The sequence below is a fragment of the Schistosoma haematobium genome, chromosome 1, assembly GCF_000699445.3.
Source record: "Schistosoma haematobium chromosome 1, whole genome shotgun sequence".
In the NCBI taxonomy this organism is placed as follows: Eukaryota; Metazoa; Platyhelminthes; class Trematoda; order Strigeidida; family Schistosomatidae; genus Schistosoma; species Schistosoma haematobium.
The window spans coordinates 63141539-63164059 of NC_067196.1; the positions used below are offsets into that span (position 1 = coordinate 63141539).

Consider the following 22521-nt stretch of genomic DNA (forward strand, 5'->3'; position numbering starts at 1 on the left):
TCCTTTTATTGATAGACGGATATCTCGCCTTCGCCATAGGTGACGTAAGTTGGCAAAAGCCAAACGAGCTTTTCGACTGCGTGCTGAGATTTCGTCAGACGCCCCTTCATCATGGCTGATCGTAATTCCAAGATAAGTGGAGTTGTCAACACGTTCGACTACTTCACTCCCTATCCTTAGTTCAGGTGTTGACGCAACCAGTCCTGGAGCAACAACTTTCATTTAGAGGGAGATAAGTGCATTCCAAACACTACTTGAGGTTGCAAAAACAGATGACAGTTCACCATAAGCCCTGACTCGATTAGTAGTGTTCGAATAAAGAACCTTCACAAAGTTTATGTACTCCTGAGGTTTGCCTTTCAGTGACAGACACTGCCACAGAATCTCGTGGTCTACAGAGTCAAATGCTGCCTTTAAGTCAAGAAAGACTACTATTGTCGGACGCCAATAAGTATACCTGTGTTCTACAACCTGACGAATGGTGAATATATGGTCGATGCAGCCACGACCAGGTCTGAAGCCAACCTGAGTTTCTCGTGTTTGTAGTTCACGAGTCTTAATTAGGTAACCGATAATTATTGACGCTTGTATTCTAGATACTATATTAGTTAAACTAATCCCTCTGTGGTTGTCACAGGATGATTTTAATCCCTTCTTATATATTGGGACGATAAGTGATTGTGACCAGTCAGGTGGAATAACGTCTAACTCCCAGATCTTAGCTAAAATATTAGTCAACCTAATCGCTAAAGTTGGACCACCATCCTTAAAGACCTCTGGAGCTAATCCATCTAGACCAGCTGCCCTTCCCTGTTTCAGATTAAATATAGCCTTTTGAACTTCACTTAGATTCGGGACATATATATATATATATCCTGATATTTTATTATTGTTTTTCTGAAGAAATTTGTAATGAAATATTGTTTAAATCAACTAGAAAGGTTTATTATATTTAACATTTTTTTCAGTGGAAGAACATCAAAACAATAATCAAGATAAAAATGAAAAACATCATTCTACGTTTAACAAATTTTCATCTAACTTTATAACTGGTGAATTAAAATCTGGATATTTAGAATCATTCAATTCAGTGAATTTAAAAATTATTTGGAATCCTAATAATATTTCTATCAATATTAATGAATCTATTATGGAAGAAGAAAAATTTATTATTCATTTTGATGATCCTGATAGTTCAGATATTTATATACATGCTATTGGTTATCCTAAAAATATTCCTGTATGGTTATCAACATCGAATTTATCTATGGGAATATGTTGGTTTAATCGACTATATCAAGAATGTTTCGCTGTACATAATAGAACAAAATCTGCTCTTAAAGTTATATTTGAAGTTGATAAAGAAATTTCAAATCATTTAAAAATTTTACCAAAAACTGGTTTTGTTCAAGTAAGCTATTTAACTTAAAATTGAATTGAATACAGAAAATAAAAAGATATATAGATTGTTTTTCTCTTAATATTAAAACAAATTCTTAGTGTACAGTAATCCATTAAGTATGAGCTGGTACATTCGTGAATCAAAATTAGTAAACATTATCTCAAAAATGTTTTTACAAGGAAGGTTTAAAAAGTTATAAATTGATGTTAAAAAGTCTCTTTCGAGGTTGAAGTGACACCCTAAGAATCGTAATAATTAGTAACTCCCTGTTCGTACTCATCTATATTGTGATGGCAGAGTCAATCGATAAGAACCGATTACATTTGGATTCGTTCAAAATAAAATATCGAGCAAATGATTTCATTATTCTTTAGATCAATATTAGATATTTATAAAGGATATGTATGCTGAATAATTAGACTAGTCAGAAATGTTGTTCCTATAGCGTTTTTCTGTAACACTGTTTCTTTGATTTCTAATCCAGTTTACACAACTGCTTAAAATTGATGAAGGAACTAAACGTATACAGACATGTACTCGTATGAATGAGTCACAGTGCTAAATATGTCTAGCTCTAAATATTAAGAGCTTCATTTGAACCTTAGAAAACTAATAAACCATATTTATCGCGATTAACTATTGCTTAAGTTTAAATCATCTATATATATCTATATAATTTGGCTTTGCAGGCTGAAAGTCGATTATTGGCCCAAGTAAAACTGTTGCCAAAACTCAGCTTACCCGATGACCTTGCAGACTTCTGTGATCCAGATAACAGTCATTCTCATGCAGAAAGTGAGAATGGAAGTTGTCTCTCAAAGTTATCATATGATTCCCTAACAGGTGTACTTCAAGTACCAGTTACTGTTCATGTTGTAGGCCAAGCTAACAAACTACAATTAATAGTTGATGCTGTAATTACAACAACAGATTTAGTCCTTTCTCCCAATCCAATCAATTTTGGTTTTGCTGAAATTCATGAAACTGTAGTAACACGACTATTAATAACAAATAATAGCTTGTTGCCTCAGAATTTTGGAATTGTCGAACTTCCGGAGGTGAGTGTTCGTTTAACTCATGTGATCATATAATATTTCTTTTTTTAGAGAATGTACAAACTGTGAAAATAAAATTCCTTTTAAATAATAATAGAGATTTTTAAAGACACAATAAAATACAGCTTTTTAAGAAAGATTAGTTAGTTATTATTATAAAAATCTACAAAACTATTCACAATATCCTGATGGTATGTTTTTTAACTGAAGTTCTCGATAACTAACTTTATGTACAACAGCTTTTTGGCTAATAACTGAAACGTTTATAAAATAAAATGTCGCACATACTAGTATAAATTGAAAATTTTAGAATCTTTGTCAGTGACTTACCCTTAGTGAATCTACTTACAATAAACCGAAATCACCACAAATTAGATATATAAATTATTTTCCCCAAAACCACTACCAAGCAATTTTATCATTTATGGTGAGAATATTATCATCTTTATTACTGTTATTATTGTCAGTATCACTAATGCCCACAAACCCCCCGGTACAGTCGAGGGTGGGGGGGGTTCAATCTCTCTCTCGAAACGCTGTCATATGATCACGCGTATACAACCACTGGCAGGAAAGTCCTATGCACCGCTTCCTCGCGGAGGGGCTGTTGTTCACGAAATTGATGTTAGGGTTGAAGCTTCACGAGTTCACTTAATGTGCGAACGAGAACAAGACTCAGTGACCAAAGACCAGTAATCTATCTATTGATGCGTCCCAGCCCCGCTATCTAGAAGGAGAAGTACAAGCTTGGTATGGAAAATATATTCTGCAAACAGCCAGAAAACGAGCAAGCAAGCAAGCACTCAAACACAATTTAAGACGTATATATATATATAATCGATATTGTCATAGTAAAATGTTTTTTTTTAAACATGACTCATTAAGTTAATCAATCGACAGGCATTCAAATATTTAATCGATAAGTTCATCATTTGACTTCCATTCAAATATTTAATCGATAAGTTAATCGATATGATAAAATTACAAATATGAATTTTGGGGATATACCGTCCCAACAATTGAGAAGATGAAAAATGAACGCCTGGCGCTTTAACGGAGTTGGTGGATACGTAGGGTCCACCTAGGAGAGTTGGAAAATCTTGATTCTAAACTAACAGTGAACATTAGCTCCAGGATCCTGATGGAACAAATGGTATATGAAACTATTGTTTGTTATTGGCTACGATAGGACTGCATCTCCTAACGTTACTCCATTTCCTTGTGGATTAGACCTTTAGGTCAAAAGCTCGGGGTGTGGCTCTCAGAGGAAACCGCACCCTTCGGTTTGGGCACCCGAGTAGTATTTCAGCCACAAATTGAGTGAAGTGTGGCGCATATATATTTGATGCCTCCTTGTACCAATGTCTATGTGTTTAAATAAATATCATTATTAATAAAAGAGTAATTATCGTTATTTGACCATTCATCACTTTGTAACTTATGTTTTATAGAGAGCTTTCAATGTAATAAAAAATACCTTATTTTTCTCGTTGAGTTATGAAATAATTGATGAACGACTAGTTAATTATATTGTCAGAATCAACATTTTCTATTATCATACATGGGGCGAATTCATATTTCACTTTACATTTTTAAATAAGTACTCTTTGCCCATATACATTTTAATTCAAATTACTTACTTACGTCTGTTACTCCTAATGAAGCATAGGCGGCCGACCAGCATTCTCCAACCCACTCTGTCCTGGGCCTTCTTTTCTAATTCCATCCAATTCTTGTTCATTTTTCCCATGTCTATCTCCATTTCTCGGCGTAATGTGTTCTCTGGTCTTCCTCTTTTCTTTTGGCCTTGAGGATTCCATGAAGGCTTGTTTTAATTCAAACAATCAACTATGAATTTATTATTAATTGAAATTGATCATAATCTTTAAGTTACCGGCTTTTTCCATTCGTTTTGAAAAAAACGACTCACTGACAAATTCTACTTCATATTTGATAAATATTAACGTTGTTCCGATGGATAATTCCCTACGATAAAATTATAACTAGAAGGATTCGCTCTGTAAATGTAGTTGGATGATATATCTTTACTATGTGGTGGAGATTTTATTTCACAAGTTGAAATCATGAGCCAATTGAAGCTAGACCACCATGGAAAACCTGGAAGCACTGGACGGCCGTTTCGTCCCAGCACGGGACTCCTCAGCAGTGCGCATCCACGAACCCGCCCACCCGCGGGATTCGAACCCAGGACCTGCCGGCTTCGCGCGCGAGCACTTAACCATTAGACCAATGAGCCGGCATCCAACGCTGTTAATGTCTAACTTCAACCAATTTTAAATTGCTTTATTCCGAAAATGATCAATTCCAGTAATGTTTCATTTTGTTTCCGGCTAAAGATGTACAGTTAAGTTTTTACCATTAACTATTAGGTTGTAGTGTCGATTATTATGTTAAGCCCACATACCTTATTCTAGCTTTCGGACAGGTCAATCTATTCATTCCACTTGAGTCTTGACTATGTGTAACGATCTTATCCCATTCATCACATGTCTGTAGCTTAATTTTGTGTAACTATAAATATTGATTAACGATTGACTAAATGGAGTTGGCTCACATGCCTTCTCCACCGCGCGTCATTTCACCTCGCTCTCTTCTCTTCCCTTCTCCAGTTGCATGAAATACACCTATTTGAAATTAATTCTCGAATTTGACTAATTTAAGTAACTCGATTTAAGTCGATGATTATATACGAGGATAGGTGACATATGTATTTCAACAGCAATCATTCAATAACGAACATTCATACAATCTAATTGAAGTCAGATCCCGGGCCATTAAAAGCTTTATCAAATAGTGTAATATTAAAGGGTATGAGTATACCTGTTTTATATAATCTATTTATTCTTCTTCTTTAATATCATTAAATCCAATCAGATTTAAGATGGCAGGTCTTTGATCTTTGTGAAAGATTCATCTAATCATTTAGCTAAATACCATTTCAATAGTTGAAATCATGAGTCAACTGAAGCTAGACCACTATGAAAAACCTGGAAGCACCATATCAGCATTTAAGCTGATATCATTTCGTGATGAAAACATTAAATATAATTTTTAAAATTAAAACACGAAGTTCAGCGAAGGGATCTCTTTTCAACGAATTCATTACCAAGCTGTACAATCGTATATATATGAAAAAGTACTAATTCCGTGAGGAAATGTGAACACGAATAACCAAAATGACGTAATAAAAGGATTATAATACTAGATTACGTAATACGAATAATAACTATAGATTTAGTGAATATAATAAGATGATTTAAATGATTAAAATGTTTTGGTTACAATAATTACAGGTCATAGAGGTGTAAAAATAAATAAGGTGATATGATGAGCATTTACGAATAAAATAATGAGAATATAAGATATAAATAGAGGGGAGAATGCAGTGATAATAATAATAACAATAATAATAGGATAATCAAAATAATTAAGGCCAAGGTAACGATAACGATAAGACGTACTTCTTTTGTACGCATAGTTCTGGTTTAAGCTCCTGGATGGTAAGAGCTTCGGCTATTTTTAAGAGTTGGATACGAAGAAATCTAGGTAGATTTGAACGAATCATATAAACAACCTTAAAGTCAATTTGTGGATCTGTAGAATGGTTATAGTCGATTAGGTGTTCAAGTATAGAACTCCTAATTGCTTTCCTTTCACCCTTATAGAACCAAGTTGGGATATGTTCCCGTATCCGAGTTGAAAGCGAGCGCTGGGTACGGCCAATGTACCTTGCTTGATAATAAATTCGTTGGAAAGAGATCCCTTCGCTGAACGTCGTGTTTTAATTTTAATATTTAAGTGGGAATTATCTATAATTTTTAACTCTAACGTTCAACTGTAAATCCTAATCCTATTTTCTTACATTAATTTATAACCCATATTTAACCTTAATAAGTAGATGAACACTTTCAATGTCATTTTAACATTGATCAAAGGTTATTCATAAATTGTTATATCAACTTACATAAGAACAATTAAAACATGGATTTAGAATAGCCAATTTTGTAAATAACAAAGAAATTTTTAATAAAACATTTTCAAATTTGTTTTATTTAAACTAAATATATTCACTTAACTTCTATTACGTATATTCATTGTTCACATTCTAATCTTTAATGTCTAATGAAACTTTAATGTATGTTAGATATATATGGATTATGAAATAATAATTAAAGAACTTTTCAAGCCAAATGAGTGATGAATACGTTTTCTTGTTTCGTTGAACAGTTTCAAAGTATAATTGATAGAATAGTAATTATTGATAGTGTAAATTATTCATTATATATTCAATGTCACAGATAATTTAGAATAAATTAAACCATTGATGAAATGTTTTTGTGTTTTTTTTTCTATTGGGATTTAGTTTGTTGATATTCAGCCAAATGATGGTTTTGGTGTTATACTTGGAAAAGAAACAATTGAATTGGAAGTATTGTTTCAACCAAAAAAAGCAAAAGAATATCATTTCGTTTTAGTTTGTAAATCAGGTATTGGACGGTAAGTTGTAAGTTTATAATATCTGGAAAACAAAAGAAATATATGTATAAGACATTTTTCAATGAGTATAGATTGTTTCTTTTACATGTACACGATTGTTACCATTTTTGTACGCATGAGAAAATGTATGGTATAGAAATCAGTAATGATGAAAATAACTCAAGTATCTGTAACAATGGTTGACGAACGTTCAGTGTTTCATTAGGCTATTAACAGCTTCCATCTAAAAACTTACGTGTAATCTAATCATTATTCATTCGGTGGTTCTATCATTCGAAAGTACTGTTTCATGATGGCCTATGTCCACAAAGGACACACACATAGGGAAGAGTAATCGAACAATGTCAAGTGTCATTAAACATGTTCCTAGATAGCTTCAAAACCAGTGTCAAATGGTCCGATCAGCGTGAAAGGTAGGAAACCATGTTCATCGATAGCGAAACATATTGAAACGGGGCACAAAATTGACATTAATACAGCTTTTAAAATGTATAAAAATTGTCAAGGACGAATTCTTAGGTTCATTGAAGCCTTGGCTATTCGTAAATTTAACCCTCCCCCTAATGTGTACAAAAACAATTTATCGTAACCTCTTATGGTCTAAGATAACGCGATAATTTCTTATTCTTTCGATATGACGTAAGAAAATGTTTCTCTCTCTTTTGTTACCTTTTTTACTTGAACTTTCATTTAATTGACCTTTATTAGTTTTCATATAAAATGTCCTGACAAGTATATGTGTGACCAGATTGTTCGAAATGTATGGCGCAAATACATCACATTTTTCAGAACAAATCCGTCTTCTAATTGCTCTATGGAAAAACATACCTTTGGATTAAATATTTGACAACCGAATAATAAAACAGATTGCTTTTTTATAGACAGAAAGATGGATGTCACAGGTTGTGGTAAATGACAGGGCGTTTAATATCAATAACTAGATCTCATAACATTGGATTTGGCAAGAATTTCATGACAGGTAAATTTGTTGACTACTCTAACACCTATGATTAAACTAGGTATCCATCTAGAGCAAGTTCAAATCAGTGCTAAAAATCTCATAGAGAGAAAAATGGATCCAAAGCATTCCTTCTCTGCTCATGACATTAAGCAAAGATTTAAAAATTAGGTTAGAATTCACTCATAATAATTGCATAATCCATCAGATGGACGTAATAAATTAAATTTTAAATCGTGTCCTAGATTCTGAGTCGAGTAACTATCTTCCAAATAAGCACTCAAACTTGTTACCGGCCTGGACTACTGTTGCTATCCTAACTATAATTATTATCATAAAGATTACTAAGCAATTGTTTTGATAAATACCATTAGATCGCCTGTATTGTAAACGCTTGTTATACTATAAATGAAGATTCACGAATATTATATTTCTCTTTCCACAAATTACCATATACTAAACAAGATTCTTTTATTTAAAAAATTAATAATCTTCACCAAACTGCTTTCGATTTTTAATTCTACCATGTTTTAAATAGTGTATATACTTCAGTTTTACTGTTTGATTTTTTTATCAGTATCTTTACTACAGAATGTACTGGTGTCGGGGTTTACTCACCGTTAAGTTTATCTACCAATCAACTTTATTTTAATCCTACACCTATCAGTGAATCAAATACAAGCAATTTAAAAATTCACAATCACCATACTTTAGCTAATCCTTTTACTCATGTACAACCATGTATTGGTACAGATACAAAACCTGTTCCAGTAGGACCTAGAGCATTTGAACTACAAGTTATAAAAGCTACAATCACTAATTCTTATGGTTTAATTGCAGAAGATAATCTATCAAATGATCTGTTGGAATCAATTTTATCAAACTTGATTAGTTTTTATCCAGCTACTGGAACACTAAAACCTGGAGAAGTAAATTAATTTTTTTTCTCAAAAAGTTTTTATCGGTTATAGGGCTGGAGATTATTAAGTTATTGATTGAAATCTTCAACCGATTCATGTTAGATCACCATTGAAAACCTGGAGGCCAGTGGAGTTATTCCGTGTCGGGTAAAGACAGGTATCTACCTCAGTACAATGAAAGATAGTCATGCAATTTCATGGATTGGTTGAGGTTGGATACTGACACCGTTAGTAGGTTAAGCGTTCGCGCGCGAGACTGAAGGCCATGGGTTCGGATCCCATGAGCAGCATCGTGGGTGTGCACTGCTGAGGAGTCCCACTATAGGACGGAACGTCCGTCCAGTGCTTCCAGGTTTTCAATGGTGGTCTAACATCAATCGGTTCAAGATCTCAATCAGAAAGTATTATCGTAACAAACAGTTTGTCATATTTCATTTTCATGTCACTGACTTAAATTTATTAATTCATTATACATAAACTTCATCCAGTCAGGGGACCAATTCAAACTAATTTATATTGCAATTTGGCGAATTTCAGGAAATAACCAGTATAAATATTTCTGCTCATATAGCACAAGTTCTGTATTGAGTCAGTGTGCTAAACTACAATAAAATAGATTTTGTAGAATATTAATCAATTCAAATAGATAAACTTATAGCCTAAGATATAATATGTATACCGTCTAAAGTTCAGAATAGTATCATACAATTACATTTTACTCTCTCAGGTAGGAACATTGTGAAAGAATGTTTTCTCCCAACTTCAAATTGGATGCATTGTAAATCCAAGCATAAAATTTAAACTATATTAACATTACACAGATTTTATTATAATAATACTATTTACAATTAAGTTTGCTTAATAAAATGTATGTTAAAACGTATATTCAAATTCATTTCTATGTTATCACTATTTAACACGAAAAACTACTCATTTTTGTATTGTATATAGAGTCAACAAATAAATATACGTTTTTCACCATGCTTAAATAAACAATGTATACAGAGAGAAGCAAGTCGATTGTGTGATATAGATAAACAAAAACGAAAAAAAGAACAATCCCTCGTAAATGAAGAAGATAAAACTGTAAAACTTAATAAGGTAATATTTGATTTATTATAGATATACTATCATCATTTATATAAAGTTTAAGTAATAAACACATATATCAGAAGGGGTTTTGTAGAGATTTGAGTAATTTCAATAACTGAAATTATGAGTCAATTGAAACTAGATCACCATGGAAAACCTAGAAGCAATGGACGGCCGTTTCGTCCTCTTGTGGGACTCCTCATATAATACGATGTTATTTTTTGTTTTGAATAGTTTTCTACCTGAGCTACAAATCTTCTTCACCATCTCAGAATGGTGTTTTTTTAATATGAGAAATTTCAGTTATTTCATTACACATAACTGTTAATTATGGTCGAAACTTTTCTTGAATTTTAATCAGGAGTTTTTTCCTCACAGTTTAAAATATTTTGGAAAGAACTTTCAGAATAAACTAACATTCATTTCAAAATTACTTATCTTCTGATGATCTCGGTCTTCAGTGAATATTGTCTTCAAAATGAGAAACTTATCATATACTTTTTTAGAATTAAAAAAAACATGGCCGGTAAGAGTAGAGGATATTCGTAGGTTATTAGTATTCGATCATAGGTGTCTTCGAAGCATTGCTCGTATATCCTGAGACTAGCGAGTAAGTAGTGCAGTTGTTAGGAAACGGGTACTAGGTTAGGATGGAAAATCAATTGATGACGTAGTGAAACTTCATCAGTTGAGATGGCTGGAACACGTGTTACGTATGCCCAACCACCGACTGCCTCGACGTGTAATGCTTTATGGTGTAGGTGTAGGTTGGAAGAAAGCTAGGGATGGCCAGACCAAATTATGGCACAAATTCATGAAATCGTTGACAAGTGGACTGAGCCATGCTGGTAGGTGTAGACTACCTGGTTGGGATCCGCGAAATGATAGCAACCGATGGTTAGAGACCTTGAATGATGGCGCAGGTGCATCCACTCTTTGTGTTCTCCCAAATTCTAATCTTCTAAATTCTTCATGTACCTTTTTTTCTCTTTCCAAATTTATTTCATTGTATTATACTCCTTGAATAACATCGTTAAACCCTAATGTTTCTGATTACTGCTTATACTCTTACTACCTCTACCACTACGGGATTTGAATCGATAATTGTATCTCTGTGCTAATGTAGTACGGCAACTCGAACTGATGTACGTACGTACGAAGTTCTACGTTGCTGCTGACTGACTGACGTTTTTAGAATTAAAATGTTTTTGTTTGGTTTTTGAATTTTGAAACATGAAACATATATCGGTCTTACGTTCTGTATTGAAATAAAAAAGCATCAGGATCGACATATGCAAAGTGTTCTGTTGCAAATATCAGATTTATTTTCATGTGAAACTTACAGGTTAAAATATCTTCTGTCACATTACAGTAGATAAGAAAATCCTTTTGCAAGTATGTACAGCATCTCTATCTAAATACATATTTTTCATTCCTATGAATGCCCTCTCCAATTCAATTGTTTGAACTAGGTTGATGTCACAAGATTTTTATTGACCTATATACATTTTAAACACTTTCAAACTATTCAAACTTTTTATGAATGACTTTTCTAATCTTGTATTTACTGATCAGAAATTACCGGTGGTCTCGCTTAAAATACAACTACTGTGAGAAGCTGTTAATCGTGAAATGTTACTAACTTTACAGTGTTTTGCTACTATGTTCCATGTAATTAAGATGATGGCTTACAACAAACCAAACTTATGACACCTGCTGTGAGCACTAATCTATCCTAGATATGATCCTAAATAATGAAGAAGAACGATTAGAACTTTGAATCTTCTGAAACATGTTTTTAATTTAAACATTTTCCTCTCCATTTTAAGGATTTACCAACAAAAACTTACAAATACAGTAGAGTACAATCAGTCCAACTACGAACATCCAGCCTTACAGTTAATATAATATCATATAATTAACCCGTCACTACGATATATATTGCTTCTAGTCGTATGTTCAAGAAATCAACCTTTGGATATAGGTGATATTTCGATTTCACTAAATTTAGCTCATTTTGACAATATTTAATTGATAACACTATTATTCCTAATAACATGAAAAATAAAATCTAACAGAATGTGTGAATATAAAAATGATAATAATTTAAATCTTATGGGAAGCTCAAAATTCAAGCATATTTCAATGTCTTTCGTCTAATAACCTTCATTTGAAGAGCTGTAAATTAACTTAGAACGTTTTGTAAGACCTTGCAAATTAGCTAATTAGCTCAAAAGACCAACTGGCAGTCCGACATTTGTGTTTGAATCATTGTGCTAATAAATATTAGTATTGAAATAATCTATTGATATATTCATTGCTAATATGTCATACTTTCACAGACCTCAAGACTGCTGACTGATATTATTTTATAGTTTATAATCCAGTTTGATTTACTAGATGCTAGAAGTTCCCCTGACTTTAGTATTCTTTACGCACAAGAATGTTTATGTTGTTAATAGTATTCTCGTCACTTGTTTTTTATTGATAGGAGAGTTCATTTGTATTTGATATAAGCCAACTGTTAGATCTATCGAAGCGTCCAGGTCACCCGATTGAGATACGCGCAAAACCGAAGTTCTCAAAACAACGATTTGTCTACAATAGTGGTTGTTTATTGAATAATACACAAAAATTCGTTACAAACCTCACCTTGTGAGGTGTCTAAGGCGTTTAAACGCGTCCTTCTGTATGAAATAAAAAGGCTTCCTGTAGCGGTAACATAAAGAATAATTACAGCGTATGACAGTACAAGGGACAGCTGATAACTGTGTCTAAATTTGACAACAGTTTATCAACAACCAAAACCTGAACTAAGAGCAAAACAATATGAAAACTGTTGCGTTTAAACAAATGCACAAAATTGTAGGTAACCGCTAAAGTGATTGAGGTAAAGTAATTATAATGATAAATATAATTATAAGTACAATAAACGTTATAAGTATATGTAAATATTTCAGAATATTACACAACTTGCGTTACAACATAAGTTTAAAAATTGCTCGGAATACAGCTGCTTACTGAATGTGAATAAGTAGTATAAGACAATATACAAAAGACTGGAAAAAAATGAGTAAGAACAATGTAAAACAAACTTAACACCAACTAATATCCAATGGGTGAAGCCTTCTCTATATGAAGAATTCTAAAACGTATATCTTCCTAGTGTTAATAAAGGTCGATGTTTATCTAAATTCAGAAGAATAGTTTAAAACAAATGAAAACACAAGTTCTACAGTGTAGTACCAACAATTACGGAATTTATCGGACTTCCTATTCATCAAAAAATCCCTTTTCCATCCCTCAGTTTTTTTATATCACCTTGAATAGCCTTAGAACACTGTTCATTAATGATTTTGTCAATTCGCTGAAATAATTCTTAGAATAATATTTTTGTAGGCAAATCAACCTGTCTCAAAAGCGGGTCAGATTACACCTGCTAAAAAAGACAAGATTGCAGACAAAAAAACGTTGAAAATCCCCGATGAAAAGACAACCTCGGAAACTGATACATTCATCCTCCCAACCGATCCAGACTCAATAAACGAAGGAAGTGTTGAATATACTAAAGGATTTAACTCTTTACTGACCTATTACCCATATTATCCACCTACTTTCTTCAGTAATCGAAATGAATCAGAAGAAGTGGAATTTTCTCAACCATTAACAGAAGCGAATGAATTGTCTGTGATTAAATTAGGCGAGTATACATGGCCTGGAGTTCATGTGGTTTATCGTGTAGCATGTTTTGTTGGTGATGGACCTGGCTCAGATACTGCAGCTAAACCCTCCCCCACTTACAAGTAAGATATATTATTTTTATTATTAGTGAGTTGTATCAATCAGTTACACAGATTCATCTGTAAAAGTAACAGCACTGTCCAACAATCAACTAGAAGGTTCGTCTATGAACTCCCATAATTTAAAACAACAATAAAATAATTATATGATTTTCACCTTAATAATTGTTTTAATAATCTTTACGAGAGTTGAGTTAAGCGATAATATTCAGTTGTTAACTGAACATTATACTTCAAAAAGTGTGGATTTTAAACATACTAAGGGCATTAACAGGAGCTTTTAATTATTCATTAGTGATATTCAAACTCTAATTGATCAATTTATGTTACCTTATATGCACTTCAAGTGAATCACCTCGATACTGCGTTATTTCACTTCATTTTATCATATCTGATGTGATTACCAGTACAATCCAGAATTCGCACTTTTTTCATTTATAACTCGTTAGTTAGATGTCCCTAAGTCCCAGTGCTGTTATTCACGTAACGCCTTTCGCTTCAAACATCTAAAGCGTTATCTGCAGAGCTATTGAGTTCAGATAACCACTAGCGTTTTCAACAGGTACGAAGGTGTGAGCAAGATTTTATGGCTATTGAAGCTATATTCACACATTCTACTCGGGATTCACAAATCGAAATGAACACTAATCGACTTCAGTCAGGAATATCAACAATGATACAGTCTGAAAAGTAAGAATGCAAACATCATATATGCTGAACAAGATAGGGGCTATCTGGACGCAGAAGATCAAGTCACAACATGTTGGGACTTTTAAGGAAAATATATTCCATTCGGCTTTTAGTAGGAGCTACGACATCCGGGTGCAAAGGCACTAAAAAATGAAGCATTTGAAGTAGGAAGACGTGTGTCTGCTGAATTTCATCTCCAAGCACATACAAAATATACCGATATAAAGAGGATCACTTGAACCTCAAATGACATCTTCATCTAAATGAAAAGCGTTTTATTTTTTGCGTAATCACTCTGAAAAATCAAAAGATAGTTGCTACTGATGTCATTTGTCATCAAATATCAGTTACTATCGATCATTCACTCGCACAAAATTTATGCCGTATCGTACACTGAAAAAAATAAACAAAGTATACAAACTCAAAAGTATCATAGAAATGAGAGTGAATGACTCTTTTCAACTTTATATATCAATGAAATCAGGCGCAATAATTTATTCCAAATAATATTTATACTGAATCATGATGTTACCATAATGTCACACTGGAGAATCGTTAGTCTACGCACAGTTCTTAGTTAAAAACAACTATTAAAATAATTATTGCCAATAGAATACTACTTTTAAGTGATTTTACATTTAAGTTAAAGTTATAATCACTCATTTCCGGCTATGCAATGACTGAGAGATAGTTTCTGCAATTACAATAAATAATTGTCATTAAAATTTATTGAAATCAAAGTATTAAAGAATATCCTGAGCTTACAATTACATCCAGTGTTGTCCTACTCTCGTATACTGATAAACTATATAAAAACGTTTTATCATAGTAGTAGTGATTATAACATAAGCTGATTTCATAACTTATTTCTGCATCATTTATAGTTATTCATCAGTATCACTATCTATACTGTAGATAGCTTCATCACACAAGTATTGAAGTATTTCATTATCCTGAAAAGTCCATTTTAAGAAGTGATACAACTGTTTTAATTGTGTTTCCATTAAAAGACAATATTACTTACCTATTTTAATCAGAGGTGGAATCCAATCACATCCTATTCGGGACCCGTCAGCTGGATTTACCTGGGTCCCACAGTTGAGTACCGGTTTGAATGTCAACTTTTGCATGCAGATATATCCAAAGGATGAGTCCCAAATAGAACGAGACACAAATCCTGAATTACACTGCTAGCCACCATTTATCTCTCCTTAAAATACACGTGACTTAGTGGGAATATCTAGGCAGTCCTCAAGGGATGCAGATATGTCAAACGTAACCGATCACTTACAGTCCTAAGCATCAGCGGAAAGATGCAAATAACCAATGTATATAGATTATTTACCCATATTTAGCAACTGCAAAGTTAAGCATTTTATCACGGAAATTCAGTCTTCTAATCAAGCATGCATATATAAACCAAACTATAAACCACACTCATTTTGGAGGATTTATGCATATCACTACCTCGATAAACAAGGTAGTTCCTGTTTTATTTGGGCTAGATAGCAATTAGTTAGAAAAGGAGTGTCTACGCAATCAACCCATATCATGATAGTTGAGTAAACAGTACCCTTGGAAACTTTATGTCAGTTATTAATGTTCATAAGTATGTTCTTAAATTCAAATGATCAAACATTTCTATATAGCTTTTAGTACGATCAAAGTACATAGATTTGAAAATCTCGCACTATTTTCTTTGCTCCTTCATCTTCATGTCGTCCAATAATATCTTTATACCCAGTGTTGTCTATTCCGACTGTGACGTTCAGGTTTCCCATCAGAACTGTCAGGTCTTTTCTTAAATATTTCACTACGATTGACTTCAGCCTCTCATAAACCTGATCTTTAGTCTTCTATGACTGACGCGTAAATAGCACTAAACGATATTCATTGTAATTACTTCCTTCTTGGTTTTGAACGATGTTTCGGTGACCCTGGGTAAATTAAATTCCCATCCTGTAAGTGCTTTCCGTGATTTTTTGGACAGCATCAGTGCAACTCCCCGTATGTATGATTCATTTTCGTTCTTCATGACCAGAATACAATAGCACCTCTCCTGAAGCTTATCTTTTCTGTCCACCTTGGATTTCACCTATTCCGAGAACCACAAAGTTGTATATCCTCATTTCCGCAGCCCCCCTGGTCTGCCACATTTTTCGAACATTACACCTTCCTGCAATACTTGTTTCTCCGGTTATCAGAACGTTCACTGACTTCGTGAATCTTGCCTCTCGCCATAAGACGTTGTAAATTTCCCGAATGAAAACCCTTCAACTTCTCTATGTGGTTTAACGGACTTACTAAATAAAGTAATATTTTGTATTTTTGTATTCAATTACCTTGCGCTAATTTATGTTTTTAAAAATGTCTTTTCTTATCTAGGAAAGAAAATACATTATTTTTTGAACTGATATGTCCGATAATAAGACCAGCGTTACTTATTGAATCTAATAAAAATTATAATCAACTTGATTTTGGTGCGATCTGCGCTGGTCAGCGTAATATTCGTATTTTGACAGTTAAAAATATCAGTCCGTATTCCCTAAAGGTAAAACGAAGGTTTTTCATGTCACTTAGTATTGTTTATTTTTTCTAGGCTCAATTTATTTGATGATTAGAGCACCTACTAAACGAGGAACTGAGACTATTTTCCTATAGTTTTTCAGTCCAACCTTTTATTTAATAACTCATAAAGATAATCTCAATTCAACATGTTTATGAATCACTGTTGTTTTAGAAGTATTAATTGTAATCATTACTTGGATTGAGGATAAAATTTTGGATTAACATTTATGGAATGGGAGGCTCCACGACCAAACCATTCAGCTCAGAGAACAAAACTCCATTAAACTACACATTCAGATGTTCTCAGTCATCTAATTATGTTGATATTCCTGAAATATGTTTCCTCATTCGTCTAGCCGGTTGAATAGGTATAATAAATAGTTAGTTATAGAAAGATCGTTCAATGGTAAATCGCATGAAGTCTACAGACTTTTCTAGATATAATCATCTTTAATTGTATATATGACTAGGTAATGGAGATTAGTACATACAAAACCGATGGGTTATATCTAAAATATTCAAACATACACTAGAAGTTGGTCAAACAGGGTTCATAAGGCTTAACAAATGAAATTAAGTACAGGGAATAATTAATTATATTTTTAACAAATAGTTTAAATAACATCCACCATATGTCGTTAAGTATAATATTTAACCAATTATGGTACATAACTGTAAATATCAACGTAATGCAATTATTTGTGTCAATAATAACTTTTGATCATCTAAAGAAACTGTTTTTTTCCTACTTTTTAAATATTAGCTCAAACCAAAACCGTTAAATCCAGTAGGAGCCTTCGAAATTATCCAATTTAAAGAGTCTATCAAATCACGTGAAATATGCAGTTTAAGTTTTGCTTTCACACCGAATCCAAAACAAACTTATTGTACAGAAATATTTACATTAGACGCCTACCCAATAGACAATAAAGTTACGAGGATAAATGTTAATGAATTTTGTCCTATACATGTGAAATTCTCTGGTATTTGCGTGACACCAATGTATGTTTGATATTTGGCAATTTTCAATTAATTTTGTCCCAATTTTTCTATAGCCCATTGGTATGATTTAATCAAATTTTTAAATACTAACGTGGACATTAAGAGTAGAAGACACTCGTAAGCTACTAGTATTTGATCACAGATGCCTTAGAAATATTGCTCGCATCTGCTGGGATCACCGGGTAAGTAATAGTGAGGTTAGACGCAGGGTATTAGGGAAAGATGGTAAATCGGTTGATGAGGTTGTGAATCTTCATCGACTGAGATGATTGAGCCACGTGCTACGTATGCCCGAACACCGATTACCACGACGTGCAATGCTGACTAGTGTTGGAGATGGTTGGAAGAATGTTAGGGACCGCCAAACCAAAACGTGGCATCAGTGCTTGAAGTCACCAACTTGTAGTCTGAGCCATGCTGGTAGATGTAGACTACTTGGTTGGGGTCCACGTGACTATCGTAACCAATGGTTGGAGATTCTGTGTGACATGGCTTAGAATCGATCACAATGGCGTCGGTGTATACACTCTCTGTCTTGCCATAAACTAAGAGATTAAAATCGCTTCATATTTTTCTTTCTACGAACTAATTATTTCTTCCTGTACTATATCCTTATTGCAATCTTTCTTTTATATATTACCACCTCTCAATTAACTACTTTTATGAATCCGGTGTCCATCTTGTTGTGTTAATGAGGTATGGCAACTTGGACCGATGTATATATGTGCCTGGTCCTACGTTGTAGCTGACTGACTGAACTAATTGTGAAAATAGAAAAGTTAAGTATATTTTCATCCAAAAATCCGACCAAATTTTAAATGATAGTCAATAAACTAAACAATAATGAGTATTAAATTATATTGATCTATATAACCAAACTATGGATAAAAAATGTTACTCTATAGAAAACCTGTTCTAGAACTGATTTCTAATAATCATTACATTACTAATATTTCGATATAAGCCAATACCTAAATATGAAAACCCAAGTTGTACTGAGTATGACACTTCAATAAACTAATGTTTATTCTGTGTTCTATGGATTAAATAAAAAGACTTTATGTTTAAAAGGCCAATAAACTAAATCGTCTGACTACAAAGTTTTATCTCAATAACATTCAAGATGAATTTAAAGAGTTCTAAAGTTTCATGATACCTTATAGTTTAACATATTTTTTTGAAGCTACCAAGACAACCATGGTATGGGTTTTATGTCAAATTGACAATGTTAAAAATAACCTTATCTAGCGTTTACATTTACAGTTGTGTGAAGTAGTTTCCGGTAAATGTATTAATCTGTTTAAGTTATATAGTCACCTTACTGATTATGATGTCATCTTATAAACGTCAATATATAAAATTACTGATTGACATCTTTCCTTTCAGAGTAGAACTTATTGATCCACCCGAACTAGCAAGTATACCTTATTCGTTGCAAAAGACAGAACAACAAAGCCTGACAAGTAACCTAAAGCAGACAACTCATTATCTTAACTTCGGTTATATTTTACTTGGTGGATTCATTGAACGACAAATAACTCTTTATAACCCCACAAATATAACATTAAATTTTCAAATGCAGATTGATGAAAATCAAACAGGTGGGTCACGAAATCTAAATGGCTCACCCGTATTTATGGTTTTACCAAATCAAGGGAAAATCAAGCCAGGTACGTTTTTATTGTATGTTGTGTTTAGAATTATCGTTACTTCTTTTACAAACAAAAGAAAGTGCACTACTCCTTTAAAATGCGAGTGCTAAGTTTGTGGCGGACAAAAAATTAATAAGACTCCAACCCAAGAACTATGGTTCCACACTAGACACTTTATCAGCAGAACTGTTGCGTCGGTAGTTTCAAATTCGATCGATTCGTAACTATAGCGTAACTATCGTCCAATCATATTGGTGAGAACTGTTTCACTTTCGACGTTTAAAATCCACCAGAAATGACTTCTTACCATAACTTTAGGAAAACCTTGAAATCCCCAGTAAGCTGATCATTATAGTTTGGTTTAAAAGTTTAATTAGAGATTGTTTTAATCCATAGGTTTTATTTGTCGTAGATGGAGTTCATACAAGTCGGGAGTGAAACAGACCTCAGCAGATACACTGAAGGATCAACACCCTATATTATTACTTGAGTGAAGTTGAAATTGTACCTTCTAATGCTATTCAGCGCTCCCTAGTTTCGATCGATTCCTTAAATGATATCATTCTGTGACGAATGCAACCTACATATTAGACCGATTTCCACAAAACTGCTTCAACTAAATCAAATACTCATTTTTTTCAGTATCCTTTACAAGCATATAATTCTAGCTAATCAATTAATCACGAACTTTACTTAATAACTCCACTAACGTCATCTGAAAATTCCCTTAAGTTAGTGAGATTGATGTAGTCTTTGGATGTCTAACTATGCCATCCAATTTATTAACGCAACACCATAGTGAATGTTAGAAAACTAGGTAAAATGAGTCATTTTATGGAGCAATACAACACACTTGTAGACGTGATATCCTTAACAAAAAAAAAATCAAAATTCGTTCAAAGCATAAGTTGTGAAACTTTAATTTTACGGATCATTCATCGACTTATAAGATTAGGCTTCGATTATCTGGCTTACTCATGTCCTAACATATCAACTCATTAGAAAATTTGGAGATCTAAGACATGTCCGAATGGTCACCATTCAAAGCAATACCTAAGCTTTTGTATACCCTGATGGTGTTCTCGTGACTTTCGGGTTGTCTGATCTGCCAAGTGTGATTGGACAGTGCATAATGGTAATGTTATGTTCTAGGTTCAACGAGAATTGTATGCTATATACCTACAAATCCGCCTCGTTATTGTTCCTATTATATAATTTCTAGAAAAACTAAATTTATTTGGTAGAAGTTCGAACTGCCTAAATGTTTATATTATTCTTCAGTATTAAAATGAAAAATTTTACTTCATGTTTCAAACCATCTTATTACGTATTCAAAAATGATTTAAAAAGAGATATAACTTTAGTTTTCGGAAATAATTTTTATATCTTAGAAATAAACATAAAACATATTGTTATAGAGATTATTTTGAATAAAAAATAATCGATATACATGAGATGTTTCCCTTCCAATAAGTTGAATACCGAAATGGCTTATGACATCTATAAATTCTTGTTTGTTTGTTTGTTATGATTTTGTCATAACATGACATTGATGTCTTATAGTAAATTTTCTTTCCCTCCATTTTTCACTCACTATTTTTGTTTGTCTCTTCATGTTATATCCCACAAATACATCACTTTATACATGTATACTTGCATAAAGAAATATATATATATATATATATATATATATATATATATATATATATATATATGAATGAATAACTGAAGAGGATAATTTTCAAATATGGAAATCAAAATTCAGCTTCTATAAAAAAAATTATGTTGCCTGATGATCCTTCTCATGAAACTTTCAAAAATTCTTTTTCATATCATTTGGAATTCCACAAAGTAATCATGATTAGAAGTGACAGTTACAACAATAGTAGTGATATCAGAAATGATCTAACCGAAAGAATCATTCAAATGAGAATGCATTTCTTAATTTATCCCAATATATATTTGTATGTCGGATGCATTTGTGAAAGTCTTCATTTAAAAATAAAATGCTAAAGTAGAAATATAATAAGATTACTTAAATCTGTGTATTTAAACCAAGTAATATGGAAAAATGTTTTGATTTTAAGAGGTACCACACAACATGATGAGTAATAACTTTAGAAAATGTAAAAGCAAATTATGGATATAACAAATCGTCGGAAAATCTGTTTCTTCTTAAAGTAAATTAAAAGATTTTAAAGCAATTAGTCCCTTTGATAAAATTTTGATAATGTAATAAGAAGACGAAGGTAGTGCTCATAATTTTCGTCTTCTTATTACACTATCGAAATTAAAAGATTTTACTAGCATGGAGATTAAATATATGCTACATTCTTCTGAAATCCTTAATCTACAAACAGTTATCGGCATTGCGACTTGTCGTGGAGTCCAGAACAACGTACTACCTGAGACAAATGTTCATTAGTACAACTCACCACATTATGCAACAGTGAAGCGTAAAGAAAGTAAAGGACACAAAATTACTGTACATGGTCTGTCTAATAAATACTTCAGCCGAGTTACCAAAGTTATTAATTATGAAATGGTAACTGACCTTTAACACTGATGGAAATATAAAAGGTGTGAAGCCTCTTATATGTGTTTACAGTGTCAGCTCAATTTTGATTAATTGAATTCGGCACAGTTTTCAATGCACATGATCCCAGCTAAACATTTTGAGTTGTAGAAATCGAGTTGAACTCCTATCAAAGTAGATGAAACTCAGTCAGAATCTAGGAAGGACAAAATGCTTCTACAATTAGAAAACTTATGTTCAACTTTTTAACCTTCATAGAAGAATCTTCACTGGGGACTGTGATGTAGCCAAGAAACTTGACTTCTGAGGATAGTCAGGGATACATTAA

General features: G+C 32.8%; 2 protein-coding genes across 2 annotated transcripts in view; one reads left to right on the forward strand and one right to left on the reverse strand.

Moving 5' to 3' along the window:
• The window catches only part of MS3_00001822 (uncharacterized protein), a 56202-nt gene that overhangs the window by 14444 nt on the left and 19237 nt on the right, over nucleotides 1-22521 (forward strand). Inside the window, exons 9-17 of the mRNA XM_051209322.1 lie at nucleotides 969-1411; nucleotides 2092-2460; nucleotides 6842-6975; nucleotides 8511-8862; nucleotides 9805-9954; nucleotides 13345-13748; nucleotides 16821-16986; nucleotides 17767-18005; nucleotides 19392-19675. Coding sequence (XP_051074765.1) covers nucleotides 969-1411; nucleotides 2092-2460; nucleotides 6842-6975; nucleotides 8511-8862; nucleotides 9805-9954; nucleotides 13345-13748; nucleotides 16821-16986; nucleotides 17767-18005; nucleotides 19392-19675 — 2541 coding nt within the window. The remainder of the gene's footprint in view (nucleotides 1-968; nucleotides 1412-2091; nucleotides 2461-6841; nucleotides 6976-8510; nucleotides 8863-9804; nucleotides 9955-13344; nucleotides 13749-16820; nucleotides 16987-17766; nucleotides 18006-19391; nucleotides 19676-22521) is intronic.
• Nucleotides 6512-22521, reverse strand: part of MS3_00001823 (uncharacterized protein) — a 46896-nt gene continuing 30886 nt past the window's right edge. The window contains exon 4 of the mRNA XM_051209323.1: nucleotides 6512-6997. The gene's annotated coding sequence lies outside the window, so the exon portion shown is untranslated. The remainder of the gene's footprint in view (nucleotides 6998-22521) is intronic.